Genomic DNA, 22,848 nt, shown 5'->3' on the forward strand with positions numbered 1-22,848 from the left:
AAGTGACTTGCCCAGGGTCACACAGCTAGTAAGTGTCAAGTGTCTGAGACTGGATTTGAACTCAGGTACTTCTGAATCCAGGGCCGGTGCTTTATCCACTGCACCACCTAGCTGCCCCCAGTTATTTTTTATAAAGAAAAATGCAAGCACGAATAGATGAATGGATTAGAAGGCCCAGAGGGAATAATGAATATGGTCTCATGGAAAATATGAAGATTTTTAAATGGCCAAAGAGGCATTTCACCCTGAAGGTAATAGGGAGCCCCTAGGTTATTGAGTGATGACAAGGAAAGTCCTGTGCTTTAGGAAAAGCACTTTGGCAGCCACAAGCATTTATTCAACACTGTGCTCCAGGCCCTTTGCCAAATGCTGGGAATACAAACAGAAGCTAGACACAGGCCCTGCCTTTAAGGGGCTTACATTCTAATTGGAGAAAGCAGCTGAAGAAAAGAAGGTTCCTCCCTGGAAGTCAAGAGAATGAGGAGTAGAGGAATGAAGGAGTCCACCCAGGCTGGCTTTGGCCCATGTGGGTGAGTGACTGACCAGTGGCCAAGGTGGAAAAGGAAGAGAAGCGAAGCAAGTTACAAGGTCAGAAGCAGTAATCGGGGGAGGGGTGATGAGCGCCTGAATGGACTAGGACAAAGACAAACGACCTACCCCCAAAGATGATGAGATGGGGTTAGATGATTAGGACTGGCTAAGTGGGACAGATGAGACTGAGGGATCCAGGTGATACCCTGCAGAATGGTGGCAACTTCAACAGCCACAGGCAAGTCTGGCAGGGAGTGTAGAGGAGGGCAGGCACTGGGTTCTGGCTTGGAAGCGTTCAGAGGCATCAGGGGCTGCTGGGAGGCTCATGTGAGCGGATAGATGGAAAGCGCTTTGCAGACCTCAAGCACTCTATAAAACGCCGGTGGCTGTTTTCCTAAACTATAATAATGATCATATTATTATCCTAACGTCGCCAGTCTGATGATGACTTCATTTCCTGAGCCTTCCACTGCCCTCCTTGCTCAGCTATAGGTCATAGGTTCTTCAATATGGACATGGGTGTGCTATTAAATGTTTAACAACCAGGCTGAGGGAGGGGGTGAGGGGAGTTGTATGCATACAATTTTTAAGTTTATTCTGCATCACTAACACTTTCTTTTTTTTTGCGGAGCAATGGGGGTTAAGTGACTTGCCCAGGGTCACACAGCTAGTAAGTGTCAAGTGTCTGAGGCTGGATTTGAACTCAGGTACTCCTGAATCCAGGGCCGATACTTTATCCACTGCGCCACCTAGCTGCCCCCTAAAACGTTCTTAATTCAAGACAATCAACAAAATAAATCACGCCCTGGGAGGCAACTTGTGGTCCAAGAAGTAAATACAAGATAAATGCAATGATAATTAGATGGAGGGGCGAAGAATCAGGCACAAGTTCAAACGGTTCCTCGACCATTTTTCTGGCCACGAGACGCGGGGAGAGTCACTTAACCACCGCCTGCCTCAGTTTCCTCAGATGGAAAATGGGGATCCTCAGAGCACCTACCTCGCTGGGTGGGGGGTGTAATGCACCGGGTGCTTAATCAATATTTGTTCGCCTAATTAGGGGGTGGGGGCGGGAAGGGCGGTAGCTGGGTTGGGGAGAAGAGGCCTCGTGTGGAGGCGGGGCACCAGGGACTCTCCGCTGGTATAATCAGCCTGGAGCGCGGCCCCGTGCACAGGCACTTCAGCCGATCCGCTGCCCGGGCAGGCGAGGATGCGGCGGCGGCACTCGGGCGCCGCCCCTGCGGCTTCATTGGCCGGGGTAACGTGACGTCGCGACAGGGGCGGGGCGTCGAGCTCGCCCCGCCCCCGCCTGCCTCTAGAGCTAGGCTAGGGCCCGTGGCGGCGGCGCCAGCGGCAGTTGGGGAGCGGTTGGCTGCCGAGCCATTGGGCGCCACGGCAGCACTGGTGGTTCCGGCCCCGCGATGTCGGTGCCGCCTCCCGCCCCCGCCGAAGCCGAGGCCGAGGCCGAGGCGAAGCCGGAGGAGGCAGGGGCTCGCCCGAGCCAGGGCCCCGCGCCGCCGGACCCGCCCGGGCCGGGCTATGTGCTGGGGCTGGACGTGGGCAGCAGCGTGATCCGCTGCCACGTCTATGACCGGGCCGCTCGGATCCACGGCTCCAGCAGCCAGAAGGTGACCGGGACCCCGCGGGCCGGGCGGGCGAGCGCCCGGAGCGGGGTAGGAGGGGAGCACGCGGTCTCGCCCGCCCGGGGGCGCGGGCACTGGGGGCGGCCCCCCCACCCCAGACCCCTCCCCCGGGCGTGCTCTGCCCTCCGAGGGCGCCGCGGGGGGCGAGGCGCCGTGGCTGCAGGGCCGTGTCCCTCCTTACAGATGGGGAAACTGAGGCCCGGGGACCATACCCAGGGCAGCCCTTAGTCACACCAATAGGATCGCAGACTTGGAGCGGGAAGGGACCTCAGAGGCTGTGCTGACCCACCCCCTCCTCCTTACAGATGGGGAAGCTGAGGCCCAGATTGGCCATTTATAAAAGGACCATACCCAGCCCAGCCTAAAGTCACACCAATAGGATCGCAGACTTGGAGCGGGAAGGGACCTCGCTGAGGCTGTGCAGACCGACCCACCCCCTCCTCCTTACAGATGGGGAAACTGAGGCCCAGCGTAGCTAAATGACAGCATGTGAACCTAGGTCCTCCGCTGTAGCACATTTACCTCCATTTCCTGACTGTTCCTCTTTACTTTATGGCCTCTCTCTGGACATTATTTGGAGGCTTTAAGCCTTTCCCCATCCCTCTTCCAAGTGTCTCTCTGGAGAAGAGCAGAATTGTTTTTTATCAAGGTCACTCAGGCTGGAAGGAGTGGGCTATGTGGTATGTGTAAACACACTTCCAGCCTGGTTCTTGGGCTCGTTTGGTGTCACCTGGAGGAATGGCCTCTGCTCGGGGAATCCAAGTCAGAGTCTGCTTGCTTCACTTTCTTGCAAGTGTTGACACCCGATCAGTTAGTTTATCAGCCTCAGGAGGACTGCCAACTCTGATTGACTGGCTTCTCAGTATGTTTCTTCATTTCAGATTCCCGTACCATTTCTGTTTCTTTAGTCCTAATGTCTGCTTTTTTTTTTTTTTAAGTTTTACAGGTGCCTTTTTTTTTTTTATTCCTTGCCATCACCTATCAGTGCTGCTTTCCAAGCAGACTCTCTGTCCTAATGTTTTCTTGGCATGCCTATAATGGGACTTTCTCAAGCAGTCAGTCCTGTGTTTGCCATCACTAGCTAGCTATTAGAAGATTGACAGCCATGTTTCTCTGTTTTGATTTCATCTTTCTTTGGGGCCAGTATGGAATCTCCTTTAATATTTGACTTGTGACCCCATTTGACTTTTCCTAGTTTTCTAGATTTCCTGAGAGTCTTTGCTTTGCATAATTAATAGTAGTAAGTAAATGACTACTCCACTTTGGAGAGAGCATGCCAAAATGGTCTTTAATAAATTGCTCTCGTATTTACTTCTATTCCCAAGATGAATTATTTGGACATTCTTTCAAATATTTCATTGCTTCTTGATGCTATTAAGTTCTTTTTGAGAATTTAAATAATTGTTTATTTCTTTTCATGTGACAAAAAGCCCTAAGGATGGTACCCATCCGTTAAGTAACACTTTAGAGTGTAGACCTTTTCCCCGAAGCATGTGTTTAGTTTATCATACAGATCCCAAGAAGCATTCCTTGTATAGGGTTCCTGCATTTCAAAGACCTGATCAAGTTTCCATAATAGTGTTTCATCATCAAAACTTTTTTACCTGTGAATATTATCAAGAATTTGATTTTGCAGTACAAGTTTCATTGATTCTTTGCAAAAAAACAAAACAAAACATCCAAAGAAACCCTTTTCTTATTTCTCAAGTGTAACAGCTAAATTTAGCTTGAGGATTAGTATCAAAAAGGTGAATGTTTATTTGTTCCTAATATAATCCAAGAATACATTAAGAATAAGTAGTGGGAGGAGAGGGGGAATTTTATGAGACCAAATAAAGCTGCTTCATGAACCAGTCATTGAAAATGACCTTGTAATTAACATATTATGGTACCAAGTATCCTGAATCAGTTAGCAAGTTTAGCACTGAAGTCCTCTACCTTTTTTCCCCCTTCCCTGTGGAAGAGCAAGTTAGAATAGGCTGTTGATTAAGGTTCCATTTCCAGTTTGATCCCAGTAAGGGGAGGGAGGAGAAGGAGGAAAAGACTGTTAGTTATGTACAGAGAAATCCTGGGGCTCTCACCCTGCCCAACAGCTGTGCATTCTGTTGGTCATATTAGATGAAAACAGAGCACCAGGGAGGCCAACCATGTAACTGGTGGCCACATTGGGGAAATCAACTCAAAACAAATGGCCTGCTGGCCCAGTGCCTGGCATAGGGACTCTGTGCTGATTGCTTGATGGTTACAATTCAGTCATACACTCATCTCTATGTATGAAGGAGCCTGATCCCCTTAGTTCCTGAAACAGTGTGTGTTTATGTGTGGTATTCTCTGCTCCCCGACTCCAGTACAACAGAAGCTTCTTGAGGGTCTTTCCATTTGTCTTTGTGCCCCTGGCACCTGCCTATCATGGGGATGCCCAGTAAATGCTTGTTGGAAAAAGCATCTTTTTGAATGCAGTAGAACCATATGAAAGATTCAGACCAACATATCAGTCCTTCAGACACTACTCATATAGGGGCATTGGTATATTACATACACAGGAGATAGCAGGTTTATTCACATTTCTCCATTTGGTATTAAATTCTTCACACACTTATTAAATGCTTACTAAGTGTGTCTGACTCTGCTGGGCACTGAAGGTACAAAGACAAAACTGAAACAGCGCCTGACCGCAAAGGACTGACATTTAATTGATGGGCATGTACATCTATAGGTAAATACAAACTATATACAAAGAAATGGAGGAGGGACCCATGGGCCTAATATTAACAATAGAATAGGGTTCCAGAGGCTACCTTGAAAGAATAGGGAACAGTGGAATAGGGATTAGAACTGCCAGAGATGGGTATAAGGGAGCAGGGAGTCATGGCCAGGGAAGGGAGCTTTGACTAAATTGTTTTACAGCCCGGAATTGAAGGGATTTGGAGCAGAGTTCCAGGACAGTAGGTTATTGCCCTCTCAAAAAGCAAAGATAATAAATGGTTAGATTATCAATCCCTGAGAAAGAAAAACGGTGAACTACTTTTGGCTGGACAGAAGTCAGGTCTCTGATGTGACTCCACCTCTGGCTTATTCTGAGAAGAAAATCCAGAAAAAATATTTTCTAAATGTGCTGAAATGGTCACTGGTGCTAGAAGCACTGACTTTGCTGGGTCATTAAGAGCAAAAAGAAGTTCTGTAACTGGGGGCTGGTGATTCAATGTATAAGGTAGTTAGGTCATGAACTTTATTCTTCCATTGGGGAGTTAAGTTTTGTCAACCTCGGGGTTGACAACAAAGGGTTAAAGGAAAAGTACACAAGTAGCCTAGAAGTCCCCATTGTCTGGGTTTGGAAGAAGCTGGAAAGAACTGTTCCTTCTGTGCTTCTGTTGCTTCTCTCCCCATTTCCTTGTTATCGATTGGCCTCTTTCCATCTCTTGTTGGTCTTAAGTGTGGCCTCCAGGAAGTGCCTTTGAGCAGGTTCTGTCAGGGGCTAGGTACATAAATCATTGCCTTCAGCATTTCTTTTGAGGTTACACTATGCCCTTACCTTTATGAGGAGATCCAGGAGCAGTGAACTGGCCCTTGAGCCCACTCCCTGAGCTCACAGATACTTCCACTCCAAATCTGAAAAGAAACCCTCAGTGCCTTTTAACTACTTTGTAGCAAGCAGTCAACAAGTCTTTATTCAAGCGCCTAGGCTGGGGATTCAAGTACAAAGTGATCCTGACTCCCAATGAGCTGACATTCTTCTGGGGGAGACAAGGGGGACTTATAAAAATACTTAGAGCCCCAATACAAGGTTAATAAATACATACAAAATCATACCCAGTAACTGAATACAGGGGAGCCAGTGGGGACATCTGTAGAGGCTTCATGCAGGAGATGATGTCTGCTTCTTCTTAAAGGAAGAGACCCTGAGGCTGAGGGAAGGAAGGAGTGCATTCTGGGATGGAGATGGCTGGAGAAAGGAAATGCAAGTGAGGGACAGAGAAGAGGTCCCTCTGGCTAGAGCATCCAGTGGGAGGCTGGCCCCAAGCTGTATAAGGCATTCAAAGAGAAACAGATGAGTTTCTATTTCATCCTACAGATAATAGGAATCTACTGAAGTTGGTTGAGGTAGAGCTTTCACATGCTAAGAACAGGGCTTAAGGAAAATGGCTTTGGCAGCCATGGGAGGATGTACTGGCATAGAGAGAGACAAGGCAGGGAGGCCAATCAGGAGGCTGTGGCATCAGTGGAGGGCAGAGGTGACAAAGGCTGGCACTAAGGTGGTGGCACATGAGGTGAGTGCAGATAAGGGATCATATTGAGAATTGCTAGAAAGGTAGAAATGGCAAGGTCTGGAAAATGATTGGGTGTGTGGGATGTGGAAGAGTATGGAGTTCAGGATAATGCCAGAATTTTGAAAGCAAGAAGGATGACGTTGCTTTCAAAAGAGATAGAGAAGTTTGGGGGTAAAGGCAACCTGTTTCCTTGTAGACAAGTTCAGTTTGATGTTTCCAGTAGATTCCATTTGAAATATCCAGTAGGCCATTGGGGATTTGGGAGTGAAACTCAGGGAGACCTTGGGGCTGGACGTGCTGTTCTGGGAGTCATGTGCATAGAGATGATACTTATATCCATGGAGCTGTCCAGGTCACCAAGAGAGGGGGAAGAGAAAGTGGAGGATGAGAACACTCACAGTGAGGGGCTGTGATAAGGATTGTGAGCCAGCAAAAGGCGACTGAAGAATGTGGTTAGACAAGAAGAGAACTAGGATAGAGCAGTGCTTGGAAAGAATGTCCAGGAGTAGAGTATGGTCAGCAGGGTCAAATACAGCAGATAAAGAGGGTAAAGAGGGATTAGGGCTAAGAAGAGCACCATCATAAAGCATGGGCCTTGGATGCAGGAAGACCTGAGTTCAAATGTAGCCTCAGACATTTGACACTTAACCAGCTGTATGACGCTGGGCAAGTCACTTAACCCTCATTGCCCAGAGGGGAGGGGGAAGAAGAGGACCATCAGAGTGGACAGCTAAAAGATCTTTGGAAACTTTGGAGAGCACAGTTTTGGGTGAATGATTCAGTGGAAAGCCAGATTGGAAGAGATTGAAGAGTGAGGCAGAGGAGAAAAAAGAAAGGGAGGGAGTGACTTATAGGCAACTTTTTCAAGGAGTTTGGCTAAGAAAAGGAAGAGGGAGATGGTAGAGTCTAGTGAGAGTGGGTTTTTTTTAAAGACTGAGACATGAGCATATTTGAAAACAGAGAAGGAACCAGTCAATAGGAAAGGATCAAAGATTTGAGGGGGCCATGATTGAGTCAGAAATCCGAGGTGACAGGAGGGGAAGGGATCCTATGTATTTCCAACCCCTCTTGATTACAGTGCCTCTCCTCTGTTAATTATTTTTGATTTAGCCTGTATAGAACTTGTTTGCATGTTTTCTCTCCCATCAAATTGTGAGCTTCGGGAGGGCAGGGGCTGCCTTTTTCCTTTTGTATCCCCAGCACGTAGCACAGTGCCTGGCACATAGTAAGAATTTAATAAATGCTGATTGATTGATAATTGAGTCACATATAGAAGTATTGGTCTTGGCCCAGAAAAGAGCCAACCCCTTGTCAGAGACTGGAGGAGAGATGAAGAGAATGAGAGATGATGTCTAGGGATTATGAAATGAAAAGAATTGGAGAGAAGATCCCTCACTCATGTCTAATATCCTCAAAGTCACTAAATCCTGTGTGCCTCAGTTTCCTCATCTGTAAAATGAGCAGGAGAAGGAAATGGAAAATTACTCCACTGTCTTTCTCAAGAAAACTACATATAGGGGCAGCTAGGTCGCGACACTTAACACTTACTAGCTGTGTGACCCTGGGCAAGTCACTTAACCCCAATTGCCTCACTAAAAAAGAAAACAAGAAAGCTACATATGGAGTCATAAAGAGTTGGACACGACTAAAAAACCACTTTACAACAAGAACAGAAGAGTCAAGGCAAGGTCTTCCTCTGAGAGAGCAGCTAGGGAGAGGGTATGAGTACCTTCAGGAGAAAAGGAGAAAGCTTGGAATAGATTCTGTGGTGTGATGAGAGGGAATCAGAAATAAAACAACCACAATCCCTTGCTTCAGGAAGGGCCCACTTGAAGTGGGACAGCATGAATTTGTGATCTTCCATTCAGTAAGTTTGTGAGATTTCCTCAGGTTTTGTTCATGGCTGGTGAGCAGGAGTGTAGGAAGTGGATGGTGGGAATAGTTCAGGATGGAAATTTGGCAAGAGAGGAACTGTGCTAGGGCAAAGCAGGGAGGAATTCAAGAGCAGAGGTGGATGTAGGGTTGAAGTAGCTTTCTATTTCTATTCCTATTTCTATATTTTTCTATTTTGTGAAGTCAGAATAGGAGTAACGGCAGGACAGAGTGCTAGAGGAGAGAGAGAATGGAGGTTCTTGATGAGGACTAAGAAGAAGGTGAAGAAACTCTTGGGAGAAAGTATGATATTCACCCCCAGGAATGTTTCTGAGTCTTATTCCCACAAGTAGAAACACATTGTACATCTGCAAAAGGTTCTCGTTTAAATTCTCTGTGCAAGAGCATTTTGGGGAGTGGGGGCAGGGCAATGAGGGTTAAGTGACTTGCCCAGGGTCACACAGCTAGTAAGTGTCATGTGTCTCAGGCTAGATTTGAACTCAGGTCTTCCTGAATCCAGGGCTGGTGCTTTATCCACTGTGCCACCTAGCTGCCCCAGAGTTTTTTTACATTAATCAGCACTTAATTAGGAATTGAAAATCCTTGGCCAATAAAACAGAAAGAATTCTTAGAAACTGAAAATTCCAAAGTTATTATGTAATTCTTTGTGAGTGATCTTTTTTTCTTTAGGAAATGGGGTTATGTATCTCTTTGGAAAAAATGGTAGTAGCAAATCAGAAGCAAAAATCTGATGAGTTTAAAGTAAAAATTTCAAGAGGAAATTATAAGTAGATGTCATATATTGTATAGACACACAAGCTTATTTAGTGAACTTCCTGTCCAGTATTTCATATCATTGCTCTTTTATGCTAATTGGATTGTACTTTCCCTGAGGGCATAGGGTCAGGAAAGCCTCTTCTTTTATAAGTATGGGGGGGAGGGGAAAGGCATCTACACCTATTGTGGTCTTCAATAAATATTAACTAACAGTTTTCAGAAAGTATATCTTGAGCTCACATGTTGCTTAGGTAGATAATAGATCAGACCTGGAATGTGATGTTTTATTTTCTCCACAGAAAATCGTCCCTGTTCTGGGCTAGACACTGTAGGAAGGATGTTGAGAACATGGATTGCGTGCCAAGAAGGGCAGCCAGGTTGATAAAGGGGCCCAGCTTCAGGTTTTATGGGGTTTGGTTGAAGAAATTAGGATATTTATCTTTGCCAGAGAGAAGGGCACTGGACAGGAGGTCCTGCGGAAGAGGCTTGTCACATTTGACCCCAAGAATGTGGAAAGTAAAATTGGGCAATTGCAGAGGGGCAATAAGCTTGACATGAGGAAAAATTTCCCTGCAATGAGAGCTACATCCAAGTTATAAGGTATGCTATTAAAGAATTGATTGTCACTAAAGCAGAACTAGAAGAGGGCACTGAGATTAACTGGGGTTCACCACCTTTTCTTGGGGATTATTATCCCTGTTCCTTGCTCTATGGTTCATGTCACAGCCCCAGGTCCTGTGGTGTCCCTCAGAAGCAAAGGTTGGGGCCACCCCCTCCAGGGGTCACTGTACCCTGCATCCCCATTTCCTCTCCTTCAACTGTCTTTGCCCTAGATGAAAAAATGTATTACAATATAATGTAGAGGGGATCCTTTTTCAGTTACAGATTGGAGTTGATTGGCCTCTGAGGGGACTCTGGAATTCTGGGCTCCTGTTCAGAAATCCTTTGGCACCTGCTTTGTGAGCCTTACCATGTTACTCCTCTATTCATTCAATTCCAGGTGCACAAGCTTCTCTTTAGGATCAGGGACAGGCTCCCCTGTCTAACACTTAAAGCTCTTTACAGGGTAGCCCATTCTACCTTTTCACCTTTTCAGCTTTATTACACATAACTCTTTCACACAATCTACCGGCCTCCTTACTGCTCCATTGCCTGCCTCTGGCCATTTGTGCTGACTGTTTGTCTAGGTTATGAGGTACTCCCTCCTTCCTTTGTCACAAGACTTAACTCAAGCAAATCCTAATACAGATAGTGAGTGGGCATTCCTGATCATGCCAGGTACCATTGTCCTGTGCTTCTTATTTTTATTGTGCATTTACCTCCATATGCTGCCTTTCCCCCAATGCATTCAAGTGGCTTATCCCCAGTACCTAGCACATAGTGGGTGTTTGATCAAATCTTGTTCGTTGTTATTAGAAAGTATTGCTTCTGGCAGCCAGGTGAGTTCAGCTTTCTACTGAAATTAGAAAGGTATAGCTGCAGTTTTTTCATGGCCAGAATTCTTAACTCTAATGCCACCTTTGGAATTAGGGGTGTTCACTGGCAACCTAAAATATCCTTATGCTAGGCTTTCTAAAAATAACAGCAAATTCTCTTCTTAGACAATAAAAACATGTATCACTTTCCTTTTCTTTCCCAACATGAAGAAATAGAGCAGTATTTATTTCTTGGCTAAAATGAGTTTACAGATTTAAGCTCAATCATACTTACATTATACTCTTTTTATTTAATGCTAGCACCATCATCTTTTGAGGCAGTGACTTGTCCCAGGTAATGAAGAAAAATAGCCTTATTCTCCTTGTGACTTGCCTAAGTTTTTTATTCTTTCTGTTACTTCTTTGTTTTCTAAGAACTTCAAGTTATTGGGAAATAGGACAGTATTTGTTGCTAGAAGTGGCATAGATAGTTGATGTGATATTTTAGTTTTCAAAAACATAGAAAGCTTTATTATTTTCCCAAGTGGAATAGCATTTCATGGCAGAGCACAGCAAATGTGTCTTATCATTTGATGGGCAGTTGTATAACAGAATGACACTTCCAGTGTTACACACACTGATTCATTGAGGAAAAGGCATTGTAGCATCTGGCTTTAAAAAAACAAAACAGGCATGCAGTACAATGGGACCATATTTGTTTTTCCTCCTTCCTTTGAATTAATCATCTGCATGTGGTGGATCAAATTCTATTGTTATCTCCAGGGCAAAAATTATTAAGAGTTTATATTTTAGTTATTTTATCTTAGTGCAGTTTTAAGCTTTAATAATTTAAGAAGTAGAAACACTACAAACTTAAGGACAAACATTATTTTAAAATGTCATTATTTGACTTTTCTTTTTCTGGATGACACACTAAGCCCATGGATCAGTAGAGAAGGTCCTCTTGGTTGAGCACCTTGGGTACCTGCTCTATCCCCATTAAACTCTTTCTTGTGGGGTCACATCAAAACTGCTCTGTATGCATCAAAACCTTCTTTGGAAGGTCTTAAGGCTAGGATTACAAATGCAATCCGTTTAATCACAGAGCAGCAGCTACTGAAAGTTTTTATAAAATTAGAAAATCTCGTGTAGATAGCAGAAGATGGTGGCTTTGTTGAATTTTGATAAGAAATAAACCAATTTTAAAATTGTTAACATTGTAAACTTTTTCAAAGTTTGTAGTGTTTATATTTCTGAAGTTATTAAAGTTTAAAATTACATTAAGACTTTTTGGGTTACCCTGTACTGAATAGGAATAAGAAGAAGCCTAAGATATAGTTATGGCCTTCAAAGACCTTGCAATCCAGCAGAAGAAAGAGACATGTACACAGAAATAATACAAAGCAAAATATAGTAAGTGAATGATGCAAAGCATTATGGGGGCACAGAGGAGGAAAAAGTTTCATGACTGGTCACATGAGGGAAGTCTTCATAGAAATGGTGGTAGTGAGTCAGACCTTGAAGGAGAAGTTGGACTGTGACTGATGCTAACATTAGGGAAATATATCACAGCTGGAAGGAAGAGCATAAATGAAGGATTGAATGAGATCAGGCATGTAAATCCTTCTGCAAAACTGCTGTATAAATGTGAGCTTTTATTAATTAGTCCTCTTTGACTGTAGACTGGGGTACTTGTAGGGAAGTATTGAACTCTAGGTTTGGAAATCTAAACAGGTATGAAATTATGGGGAGCTTTGAATACCAGGCAAAGGAGTTTGACTTTATTCTGTAGATAGTGGGGAGATAGTAATATAATATTAAAATAGTTTTAAATTCATAATATTAATATGAATGACATGTGTAGGATTGATTGAAAAGGGAAGAGAGTGGAGGTAGAGAGACCAGTTTGAAATCTCTTAGACTAGTCATGGAATTCTGTTTTAAAGTTGGGCTAGAAATGTTGTATGATAGGTAATAGATTAATGGAAATCTTTTGGTTTCTGAGTGAGTAGGGCAGATTGGAGTATCTGCCAGACATTTAAAAATACCTAAATCCCTGCTATTCCTGTTCATTTAAGAAGTAAATCAAAATATTTCGATCATCTATTTTGTTTAAGACTTTATTTCTAAAAATTCCATTTTGGGCCTGAAGAACCTCTTTCTTTGAGTGTGTCTGAGAGTTCAAAACTATTTTCATAATAATACTAAAATATTATATGCCTTTTCAAATAATCTTCTCCTTTTCAACTACATTTCTGTATGAGGCTAGATTTTCTTTATATACTCCATCCAAAGCAAGATATTAGCAAATCATTGAAGACAGAAGCAGATGAGAGAATACAGCTGTTTTCTATTAAGCTAGATATTAAAGATAAGTAAAAGAGTGCCACTCCTCTCTAATTTTTTTTGGAAGGTATAGTTATTTTTCAAAAAATGTTATTTAACATGTCATGAATTGGGTAAGGTTATTTTTCAGTGAATTGCTTAATATTTAATCTTATATCAGTTTTAATTTTCAATACAATTTTAATTTAACATAATATATCTATCATTAGATATAACCTACATAAGCAAAATTTTTTTGAGGTCTTCAATAAGTTTTAAATGTGTAAAAGAAACCTGGGACCAGAAGGTTTTAGAAAGCCTGGCGTAGCATTTGAAAAATAATTTAGTGCTAAGAGTACAGTCTTTGCTATCTTTTATGGGGAGGTATAGTTGAAGCTTTGGGAGTAAATTTATAGTGCAGAGGTAGAGAGTTTGAGAAGAGGGCCCAAGACATAATTGTTGAGTAATGTTCTCCTTCTGTGGTTGGGAGGAAGATGAGGCTATAAAGAAAAAAGAAGGAATATTTGGAGATTTTGAAGAACAAGGACAATATGGTGCCTCAGAAGCCATGGCTGGAGAAGGGTTAATGGTATTAGGTACTGCAGAGAAATCAAGTGGAATCATGATTAAAAATAGGCCGCTGTATTTGACAATTAGGAGAACACTGGTGACCTTTGAGAGGCCAGTTTCAGTAGAGTGGTGGGGAAAGAGGCAGATTTCAGTGGGTTAGGGAGAGAGTGAGTGGGTAGTGAAGAGGCATCTGATATAAGTAACTATTTTTCAAGAATTTTGAGAATGAAAGGCAGGAGAGAAGAGAGTTGAAAGGACAAAGGAAGAATTTGTTTATTTTTAAAATTGAGAAGTACTATTTGTAGGCATAGGATAGAAGGTAGTGGAGAGGAGAGGTTGCCCAAGCAAATCATTTCCTCTCTCATGTATCCTCAAAATTCTGGAGGTGGCAGACAGAGAAAGGCTCAAGGTATAAGTAGGAAGATTAGCCTTAATGAGTATGTATACATCTTCTTCTGTGGAGAAATGGAAGGGTAAAAGGATGAAGATGCTGCCAAGTCTTACAGAAAGAAAGAGGCCATTTGAGAATAGAATGATAACTAAGCAGTTGTGAGGCTCAACTGAGTTGATAGGCCCTAAAATTGTAGTGGAAGAACTCAAAAGTATAATGTTTTGAATTCTCACTTGGGGGAATGCTGTTTTGTTTTTATACCACAGTCATTTATTCCATACCTCCCCAAGCCACCATCCCAATTGAACCCTCTTATAACAAAGAGTTAAAATTCATGACTTTGTTCAGAAGTAAGGAACATGGAATTCTGATAGTGGTGATTACCCAAGCATAAGGATTAATGTCAGGGAAAAGTCGGAAACAACAGTGTTAAAGAAGAAATGTGTTTGTTTTTAAACAAAAATGGCCTATTTGGTCTGGATATACATGAAGAAACTTAAAATATTGGATTTTACCATTTATTCATTCATCACCTTCTTCTTTCTTTTTAACCCATATATTAAAAAAGAAAGGTAAGCTTTCCTGTTGTTTAATTCCTCATCTCTCCATTTAGAAACAAATACTACAGAGGGGTAACAGCATTCTGCAACATCTTAAGAAACCACTGTTTTTCTCTGGATAAGCATGTCACTGGTGCTTAGGTAATATTCACCACTTTTTTTTTGAGTTTTAAAACCTCATCAGCATGTGCATTTCTTCAGGTGTTCACCTTTAATGTGGAAAATTTGTTTAGTTGGTAATATCAAAGTGTGATTCCTAGATCTCTCTGACATACGTAGCATTTCTGCAGAAGCTAATCATTGACCCTAATACTGCAATTCAGGAATACTAACCAAAAAATGTGCTGGACATTAGCCACAACAAGTTTTTTAACACTTTAGTGATCTAGTGTTTCATCTGTGCACATACTCCACCAATGAATATTGTAATGCATTCCAGGCCTATGTGTGAGACTTCATGGGAATCCATTGCTCTAAAATTCACCACTTGGCAATCAGCCCTTTTAGTAGGTTTGGTCCTGGGGTGCCAGTCTGTCCCTGCATCCATACCTCAGGTCTTTTCTTGTGCTGGAGGCCCCATAAAGTACCTGTACTCCATTGGCTTAACATCAATAACCTAGTACCTACTGAATGCCATAATAATTACAATAGGAATTTAGTGACATTTGAAAAAGGCTTTGCAGGACTTTGTCATTAGCAGTTATACCTCTGTTTCATGGCATTTTCTTGGAATCTTAATATCTTGAATTATTTTAATGTAGGTTCCTTTTGTTAAAAAAAATTTTTTTATGTAAAGCAATCTTATAAAATCATTGCGGTTTTTTTTAAATCACTAATAGGATTCTAAGCAGGCCCTTAAAATGGTTGTTACCATTTAAACTTAATGTTATTTTTGCTTAAATTCCCCTTTTATAACTAGGTAGAAGTGATTTATCCTCAAAATGGCTGGGTTGAAATAGATCCTGAAGTTCTTTGGAGTCAATTTATTGCTGTAATAAAAGAAGCTGTACAAGGTAATTAGACTTACAAAACCCCAGAAACTTCTAAAGCCCATTTGGTGGTGGTTGTAATAACAATAAGAGTAACCCCCTAGGCTTCTGTAGCATTCTAATATAGGCCCACCTTACCTCAGGATAACCAGGGAGTTTTACAGCTTGGCTCTTTGGAAGAAGCACCCAACCTAGACCATGTCAAGAAGGAACTAGAATTGGGTGCTCTTGACTCTTACTTGCCTTTTCAGCTTTTATGAGCTTCTAGTCTTTTGCTACTTTCAATAATCAATGAACAAATATCCATTGAATCTGTACTCTGTGGAAGGGACTTTGGGCAGTAGAGAAGTTGAAGAGAGAGTCATGTCCTCAAGCAGATTGGTTATCCAGATTGTTCTGGGCCACTCACTGTCTTAATACAAAAAGAAAGTGTTTTTGGTTAGAAAACTAAAATATATGTTAGCAATCTAAGTATGTTTTCCATAATGCCTTGTAGGCATTATTCTAAGCCATGTTTGGTAGAGGCAGCTTGGCTCAGTGAGTAAGTAGAGAGAGCCAGCCTTGGAGCCAGGACCAACTGGGGTTCCATTGTTGAGCCTCTGCTACATTCAGCCCATGTGGCCTATAGGGGACAAGTCAGTGAACCTCTCCCAGTGCTCTGGGGCATTTTCTACACCAATTTACTGAGCAGGAAATGGCAAACCACTCCAGTATCTTTGCCAAGAAAAGCCTAAATGAGGTCCGCAAGAGGTAGATAGGACTGAAGTAACTGAACGACAACAAAGACTAATTGATAGAAAGTTACTTTTCCCCCTCATCCAGGCACTTCCTTTGTCAGTGAGATCACAGGTGTAGTCTTTATCTCCTGTTTGTAGTAGAGATTTCTGGTTCAATTATTTTACACATCTTTTCATATGTAAATTTTAGTATTATAGAAAAAGTAAATGAGGAAAAATAATGTGTCCTACTTAGCATCAATTTATGTGAAAAATACATCACAGTAGAATATGAAATTTGATCTGTATTCTAAGTATGGGAGGATAACATATTCCTTTCCCTGAAGATCTTGGTTTGATTTTTCTCACAGGGTTAGCACCTATACTGTGGAAGATTGGTATTCACTTAGATTCAGAAATGAAATTCTTGCAACTTTTCTCTAGCAGTTAGAAGAAAACATTGTCTAGATTGTTAGTTAGTCTTTGTTCAGTTTCTTTTTCTCATTTTTCAGACCTCCTATAAACAGCTCATTGTTTCTGGTTTTAAAAATCTAGCTCTTTCTGCTTTTTTCAAGCTTTTTATAAGAATCATTATCTAACTTATTGGAAAATGCTTAATTATTTTCAGATTAACTGCTTTGGTAAAAATGTCTCTGCCTTCATAGTTTTCTTAAAGATCACACTGTAATATCGTAGGGAAAATTTCATCAGCTTTTAAACTGATTTCTGTGTATTTTACTTTTAGCTGCAGGAATACAAATGCATCAGGTTGTTGGCCTTGGGATCTCAACACAGAGAGCAACTTTCATTACATGGAACAAGTAAGAACATTGTGTCATAAGCACTATTGTTGTTTGATTCTTGGTTAAAGCTAATCTGCTTAATGCTGAATGAAACTTTGAAACCCACTGTTGGATGTGTATTGAGCATAGGAAGAAAATGCTGTATTCCTTGGCTTGGCTTTGGAAAGAATTGGTCTCCTCTCTTTTATTCATATCAGCTTCCTACACATATTCTTCAGTTACTTACAAGTACATTTCCAAACACATTGGACGTAACTTATACTCTGATTAAGTTAACCACCCAGATTAATGTGGACCCAGAAAATTTGATTGTTGTTGTCTCCTTGATTTCTCTTTTGGTCCAGTGGTAAGTGCTAGATTTGGAGTTAGAGGCTACTTCCTGGGGCCTTAGGCAATTGTTGTTGTTTTTTAATTGCTCTGGACCTCAGTTTCTCCATTTTTATAAAATGAGAGTGTTGGACTGGATAGATGATCTCTGTTGTCCTAGCTCTAAGCCAGGGAACCTGGGAAAGTATACGCCATGCCCCAAAGTGCCAAATTATACAGGTATAGTATTGCTTCTTTGGATTGCCAGTTTAGTATATCTGCTCTCTATAATGTGCTGGCTTGGTAAAGAATAAACAGCAAACCGAGTCCTTGTCCTCAAGAGGAGTTATTAAATCCATAGTCATTATGCTGCATTGAAAATCTTTGGGGCTGTTAAACCTGTTAGAGACACGTGCCCCTAGGGCCTCCAGGGGGTTATGTAAGATCTGGGAGGCTAAGCTAAGGGCATGAAGAGGCCCTATGTGTACCCTCAAAATAAAACACTATCTAGTCAGATAAAAGACTTTTTCTTCCTCGTTTTAACTCTGTTAGCCACCATCACTGAGGCAGTATGATGGTGGTCTGCAAAGAGAGCCACCCTCTCCTGCCAGGGACAGGACTGGCTGAGACCATGAGCCAATCATTTAACCTCTTCAATGGCTCCTCTCTAAGACTCTTAAGCAGTGGAGCTGGTATGGATCTACACTGAAAGGGAAAGTTCTCTGTACCATGAAAATCTCGACCTCATCCAAACAAAGTAGGAACCTAAGATGATAGCTGTTCTCTCACCTCATAGGAAGAGTTGTGTTGGGGCTTGGGCTTGGGACAACCTCTAACTCACCCGAGGAAGGACTGCATCATTTATCTTCAGTCAGCTTTTAAACTTTTAAATCTTAAAGAACATATTTCTAGGGTTGAAGAGATACAGTAGGTTGGTAGCTCAAGATAAATTTTGAAAAGAAAACATGTTAAATACTTGATTTAGCTTTTACTTGTTGAAAGGAGGGACGCACTTTTAGAAAACTAAGATTGTGTCATGTGAGGCACCAAACTGCACAGAAAAATAAGCTTAGCTTCCTCTCTGCTTCTGTGAGTTTTTGATTGGCATGTGGTTAGTGATAAATACTGCTTACCCCAACAATTGGCTGATAATGTTATAGTATCTCACAATTACCTAATGCTTTCAGATTTGTAAAGCACTTGTCTCCCTCTGATCCCATGGATAGTTAACAGGAAGGTGATTATCTATCTATATTAGGGAGAGGTTGAAGAACTCTGTCCAGTAACGAGTCACCAGTAGATCTGGGGATTGATTTGGGACCCCTCCTGTGGGCTGGCTGCCCTACCTTCTTTACACTGAGCTTTCTTTCTGGTGTTGCCTTTTCATTTGCCTTTTTTTTTTTTTTAACATTTCTTTGCTCTTAGAATTATGTTGCCCCTTTTGGGTTCTCAAAACTAAAATATTCACATTGCCTTTCAGTCTTAGAATCATATCAAGCAACATTTCCCAAACTTATCTATGGAACCCAGATACTTTGTAGTATGTTAATTCTGAAATTATGCATATATTAAAAGCATTGTGGAATTCAGGTGTTAGGAAAAATAGATTTAATTTCTTCTCTTTTGCCCCACAATTTTCCAGTCTCCTCTTTTATCCTGAGGTATTCCTTTCCCCTAGAGCCCTTAGGCCAGTGTTTGTGAATTCAGTCAATATATTTCATGCCCCCAAATGTTCCAAGGTCACATTTGGGAGTTGCTGATATAAGATCTGTGAAAAACCAAACCCACTTCTGGGTTATGCCATTCCTCAGGCCTGGTCCCAGTGAACCCTTGTGGCCAAACAATGCTCAGCCAATTCTGGGCAACCCCTGCAGAATGCCCAGGTGAAGGGCCAGGTGGGCCAAAGACAGGACCCTCAGACTACCAGAAAGTGCTTTTAGTTCATTTTTTTGTCAGAAATGGTGAGAAGAGCTGGACACTGTCAAAAAGTTCATGGCTCAGAAACATAGCTGGCTGGTTCTCTTGTTCACTCTTGTCATTGTAGGGAGCTATGACAAGTAAGTGAGTTCCTGTTCCCCTGGCTCTAAAAGGGTTTGTTCTCAACAGTTATTGCTAAGGAGCTTAACACTTTTCTCAAGCATCAACCTCTGGGAGGCCCAGGATCCTTAGGGACACATTTACATGATCCCTCTGATACATATGAGCAAAGTCTCTTAACTGCTCCATACCCCAGGCAGCTTTCTGAATGTAAATCTCAGGGTTTCCATTCTGTCTTTCTGTCCCCAGGACATAACACAATTCCTGACTCAGAGAAGGGACTTCATAAATGTTTGATTTTCTAGTTGCCAAGTATTTGCAGATAGGCATTAGCAATGAAAGCTTCTGAAGTTCCCTGAGCCAGTGAACTCCAAGGCCTGCATCACCTCTGCCTCCCCAAACCCTCAGATTCTGCAGCTTCACCCCCCAATGACTTTGAGGACTAAAAGCTTGTTTAGTGTGCTTAATTTGATTAGCACTTCATGGGTTAAGTAGAGCCGTCCCCTCCGAGTATTTTGTGTTCTGTCTGGCCTTTGAGGATTCTTTAGTTGTTAGTTTTGTTCTTTCCCTAAGGATGGTCTTGTTTCAAAGCATCCTTTGCCCTCAGGCACCTTCTAATCCAGTACAGATCATAAAGCAACCTCTGAGGTACATTGGAGCTCTAAATCTGGGAGTTTATGAACTAGGATGAATAAAGGATCCCTATAGTTCACACGAGGTTGCCCCAACAGACATTATCTTACAAGAAAATGATATATAAGAAACAAAATTCTGCTATGACATAATTCAGGCAAATAGAATTTATAATTAATCAGGCATTTATTAAGCACCTGTGATGTGCCAGGTGCTACACTGTGACTACAAAAGCAAATGGATTGTGTGACCCTGGGCAAGTCACTTAGCCCCCATAGCCCTGGGGAAAAAAAAAAGCAAATGGAAACAGTTCCTGTCCTCTTGGGGTTTACATTCTGTTGGGGGAAACATGTATATAAATAAGCATATACCAAAGATATAGAAAGTAAAATTTCTAACATCATTCCTCTAGAAATGACCAGCCCCATAGAACAGAATTTCTCTCAATGCCACATTCTTATGGGCTAGCCAACAAGGAGTGGAGAATGCTTGTATAAAGGAAGGTCAGAGCAGAGTCCTGAGAGCTTGCAGAAATATAAGCACAGCCCTTGGTAGAAATCAAAATGATTTGAGATACAGTAGCTCTCTAGTCACGTTGGGATGGAGGTGAACTTTTTTTTTCTTCAAATAACAGATTTCAGCCCTGCAAGCCAGGAAGAGCAGGAGTGGCCGCAGAGAGCATTTGTCTCCATCCTTTAAACTCTGGGTCACAGAGTTCCAGTTTGTTCAACATGTATAAATAAGGGAATGCTATGAAAACAGAAAACATTTTTATCCTCTTGGCTTTTTATACTATTTCTTTTTTTTTTTTTTTTTTTTTTTGGTGAGGCAATTGGGGTTAAGTGACTTGCCCAGGGTCACACAGCTAATACATGTTAAGTGTCTGAGGCTGAACTTGAACTCAGGTCCTCCTGACTCCAGGTCCGGTGCTCTGTCTACTGGGCCACCTCCTCTTGGCTTTTTGAAAATGTAGAAAGCCAGCCTTTAAGGGGAATTGATCTCTTTTATAATTTTCAATGTAAAGCAATTTAGAAGGAATTACTTTTTGTATAATTTTTTGAAAGTTTTATAGGGTCTTGATAAAGAAAAGATCACATAACATATCCAATCTAATTATTATTATTATCATTTGCGAGGCAATGTGTGTTAAGTGACTTGCCCAGGGTCACTTAGCTAATAAGTGTCAAGTCTAAGGTCAGATTTGAACTCAGGTCCTCCTGAATCCAGGGCCTTTGCTTTATCCCCTTTGCTACTTAGCTGCCCCCAATCTAATTATTTCATTGAAATTACTTTTATGTTCTGAAATTGGACATATTGTTCTTTTGCAACAGACCCTTTGTGTGGTTTCTAACAGAATATATTTGATTTTGTAATGACTCTTAAAATACTGTTTTGTTTCTTAGGAAAACAGGAAATCATTTTCACAACTTCATAAGTTGGCAAGACCTAAGAGCTGCTGAGCTTGTGAAATCCTGGAATAATTCTTTTCTGTTGAAGGTAATCCATCCCTTATCTTGTATGATTCAGCTCCTTTTGGTGTAGATGCAGGGAGTACACTACTTATTCACCAGTATTGTTAAAATCTAGGGAAGGCTGACACATTTTAAAGCACATTTTAGCTGTAGCCATCACGACATAAACTGAGCCCCTTTTATAGCTGTAATGCTCAGGGCTTCTTTAGTGTTTATGTGTCATGGACCCCCACTGGAAGCAGTTGGGGAAGGCCTGTGGACTCCAGAGTAACGTTTTTAAATACATGGAGTTGCAAAGGAAACCAAAGGTTGATGAAAATAAAGATGCAATTTTTGGTAGACCTGTGATCTGCCCACAATTCAGTAGTCTAGCTTGTAACCTCTGTCTGCCTTCTTCAGGAATTCTCATGCATGTCTTCTCACCAGTCTTTCTCAGAGGACCTAATCAGAGTGTTGTAGGACTTCCTGTTGACCTCTTAATATCTCATTGGTACCAACATACATACACCTCATCCCTCGCTCTTCTTATTTCTGGTCCATCTCCTTCTCTGATCATACATTTCACAGACGATATCTCTTAGGCTGTTTTTTAAAATACACATTTTTATTTAAAGTCTTGAGTGCCAAATTCTCTCCCTTCCTCTCTCCCTTCCCCCCTCCCTGAGGTGATAAGCAATCAGATATGAGTTATGCATGTGCAATTATGTAGAACATTATCATATTAATCATTTTGTATAAGAAGACTCAAATAAAAGGAAAAAAATGAAAGAAAGAAAGTGAAAAATAGCATGCTTCAGTCTGTTTTCAGTCAATATCAGTTCTTTCTTTGGAGGTGGATAGTATACTTCCTCATTAGTGCTTTGGGACTGTTTTGCATCATTGTATTGCTGAAAATAATTAAGTCATTCACAATTGCTCATAGAACAATAATACTGTCATTGTGCACAACATTCTGGTTCTGCTCACTTCACTATACATCAGTTCCTATAAGTCTTCCCAGGACTTTCTGAAACTCTTAGGCTATCTTTGCAGACAAATTGTGATAGTTCATATGCTACAGCCTATTTAGACCCACTGAGCAGCTCTCCCTTTTCCCTTGGGTATCCTGCAAGTTCTTTGGATGGTGTTGCACTGTTCACATTTGTACAGCTGTGAGAGTACTGTAGCTAAGAGAATGTTGGGAGACAGAAAAGAAGTTTCTGTCAGTGCAGCTTGGGATCCTTGACAGCCAATACACTTTCTTTTTTTTTAATTTTTAAATTTTTAAAATTTTTTTTTGGTGAGGCAATTGGGGTTCAGTGACTTGCCCAGGGTCACACAGCTAGTAAGTGTTAAGTGTCTGAGGCTGGATTTGAACTCAGGTACTCCTGACTCCAGGGCCGGTGCTCTATCCACTGCACCACCTAGCTGCCCCAATACACTTTCATAGTCAGCCAACAAGCATTTTATTAAGTATTCATTATGTGCCTGACAGTATATTAAGTGCTAAGGCTACAAACAGTAGCAAAAACGGTCTCCACCCTCAAAGAGTTCACAATCT

At 41.7% G+C, this 22,848-nt stretch overlaps 1 protein-coding gene across 1 annotated transcript in view; it reads left to right on the plus strand.

Annotated features, from left to right (window-relative positions):
- The first annotated feature begins 1,952 nt into the window (after positions 1-1,952).
- The window catches only part of LOC122751788 (putative glycerol kinase 5), a 56,141-nt gene continuing 35,245 nt past the window's right edge, over positions 1,953-22,848 (plus strand). Inside the window, exons 1-4 of the mRNA XM_043998948.1 lie at positions 1,953-2,159; positions 15,272-15,365; positions 16,803-16,878; positions 21,240-21,333. Coding sequence (XP_043854883.1) covers positions 1,953-2,159; positions 15,272-15,365; positions 16,803-16,878; positions 21,240-21,333 — 471 coding nt within the window. The remainder of the gene's footprint in view (positions 2,160-15,271; positions 15,366-16,802; positions 16,879-21,239; positions 21,334-22,848) is intronic.

The sequence above is a fragment of the Dromiciops gliroides genome, chromosome 3, assembly GCF_019393635.1.
Source record: "Dromiciops gliroides isolate mDroGli1 chromosome 3, mDroGli1.pri, whole genome shotgun sequence".
Taxonomy (NCBI): Eukaryota; Metazoa; Chordata; class Mammalia; order Microbiotheria; family Microbiotheriidae; genus Dromiciops; species Dromiciops gliroides.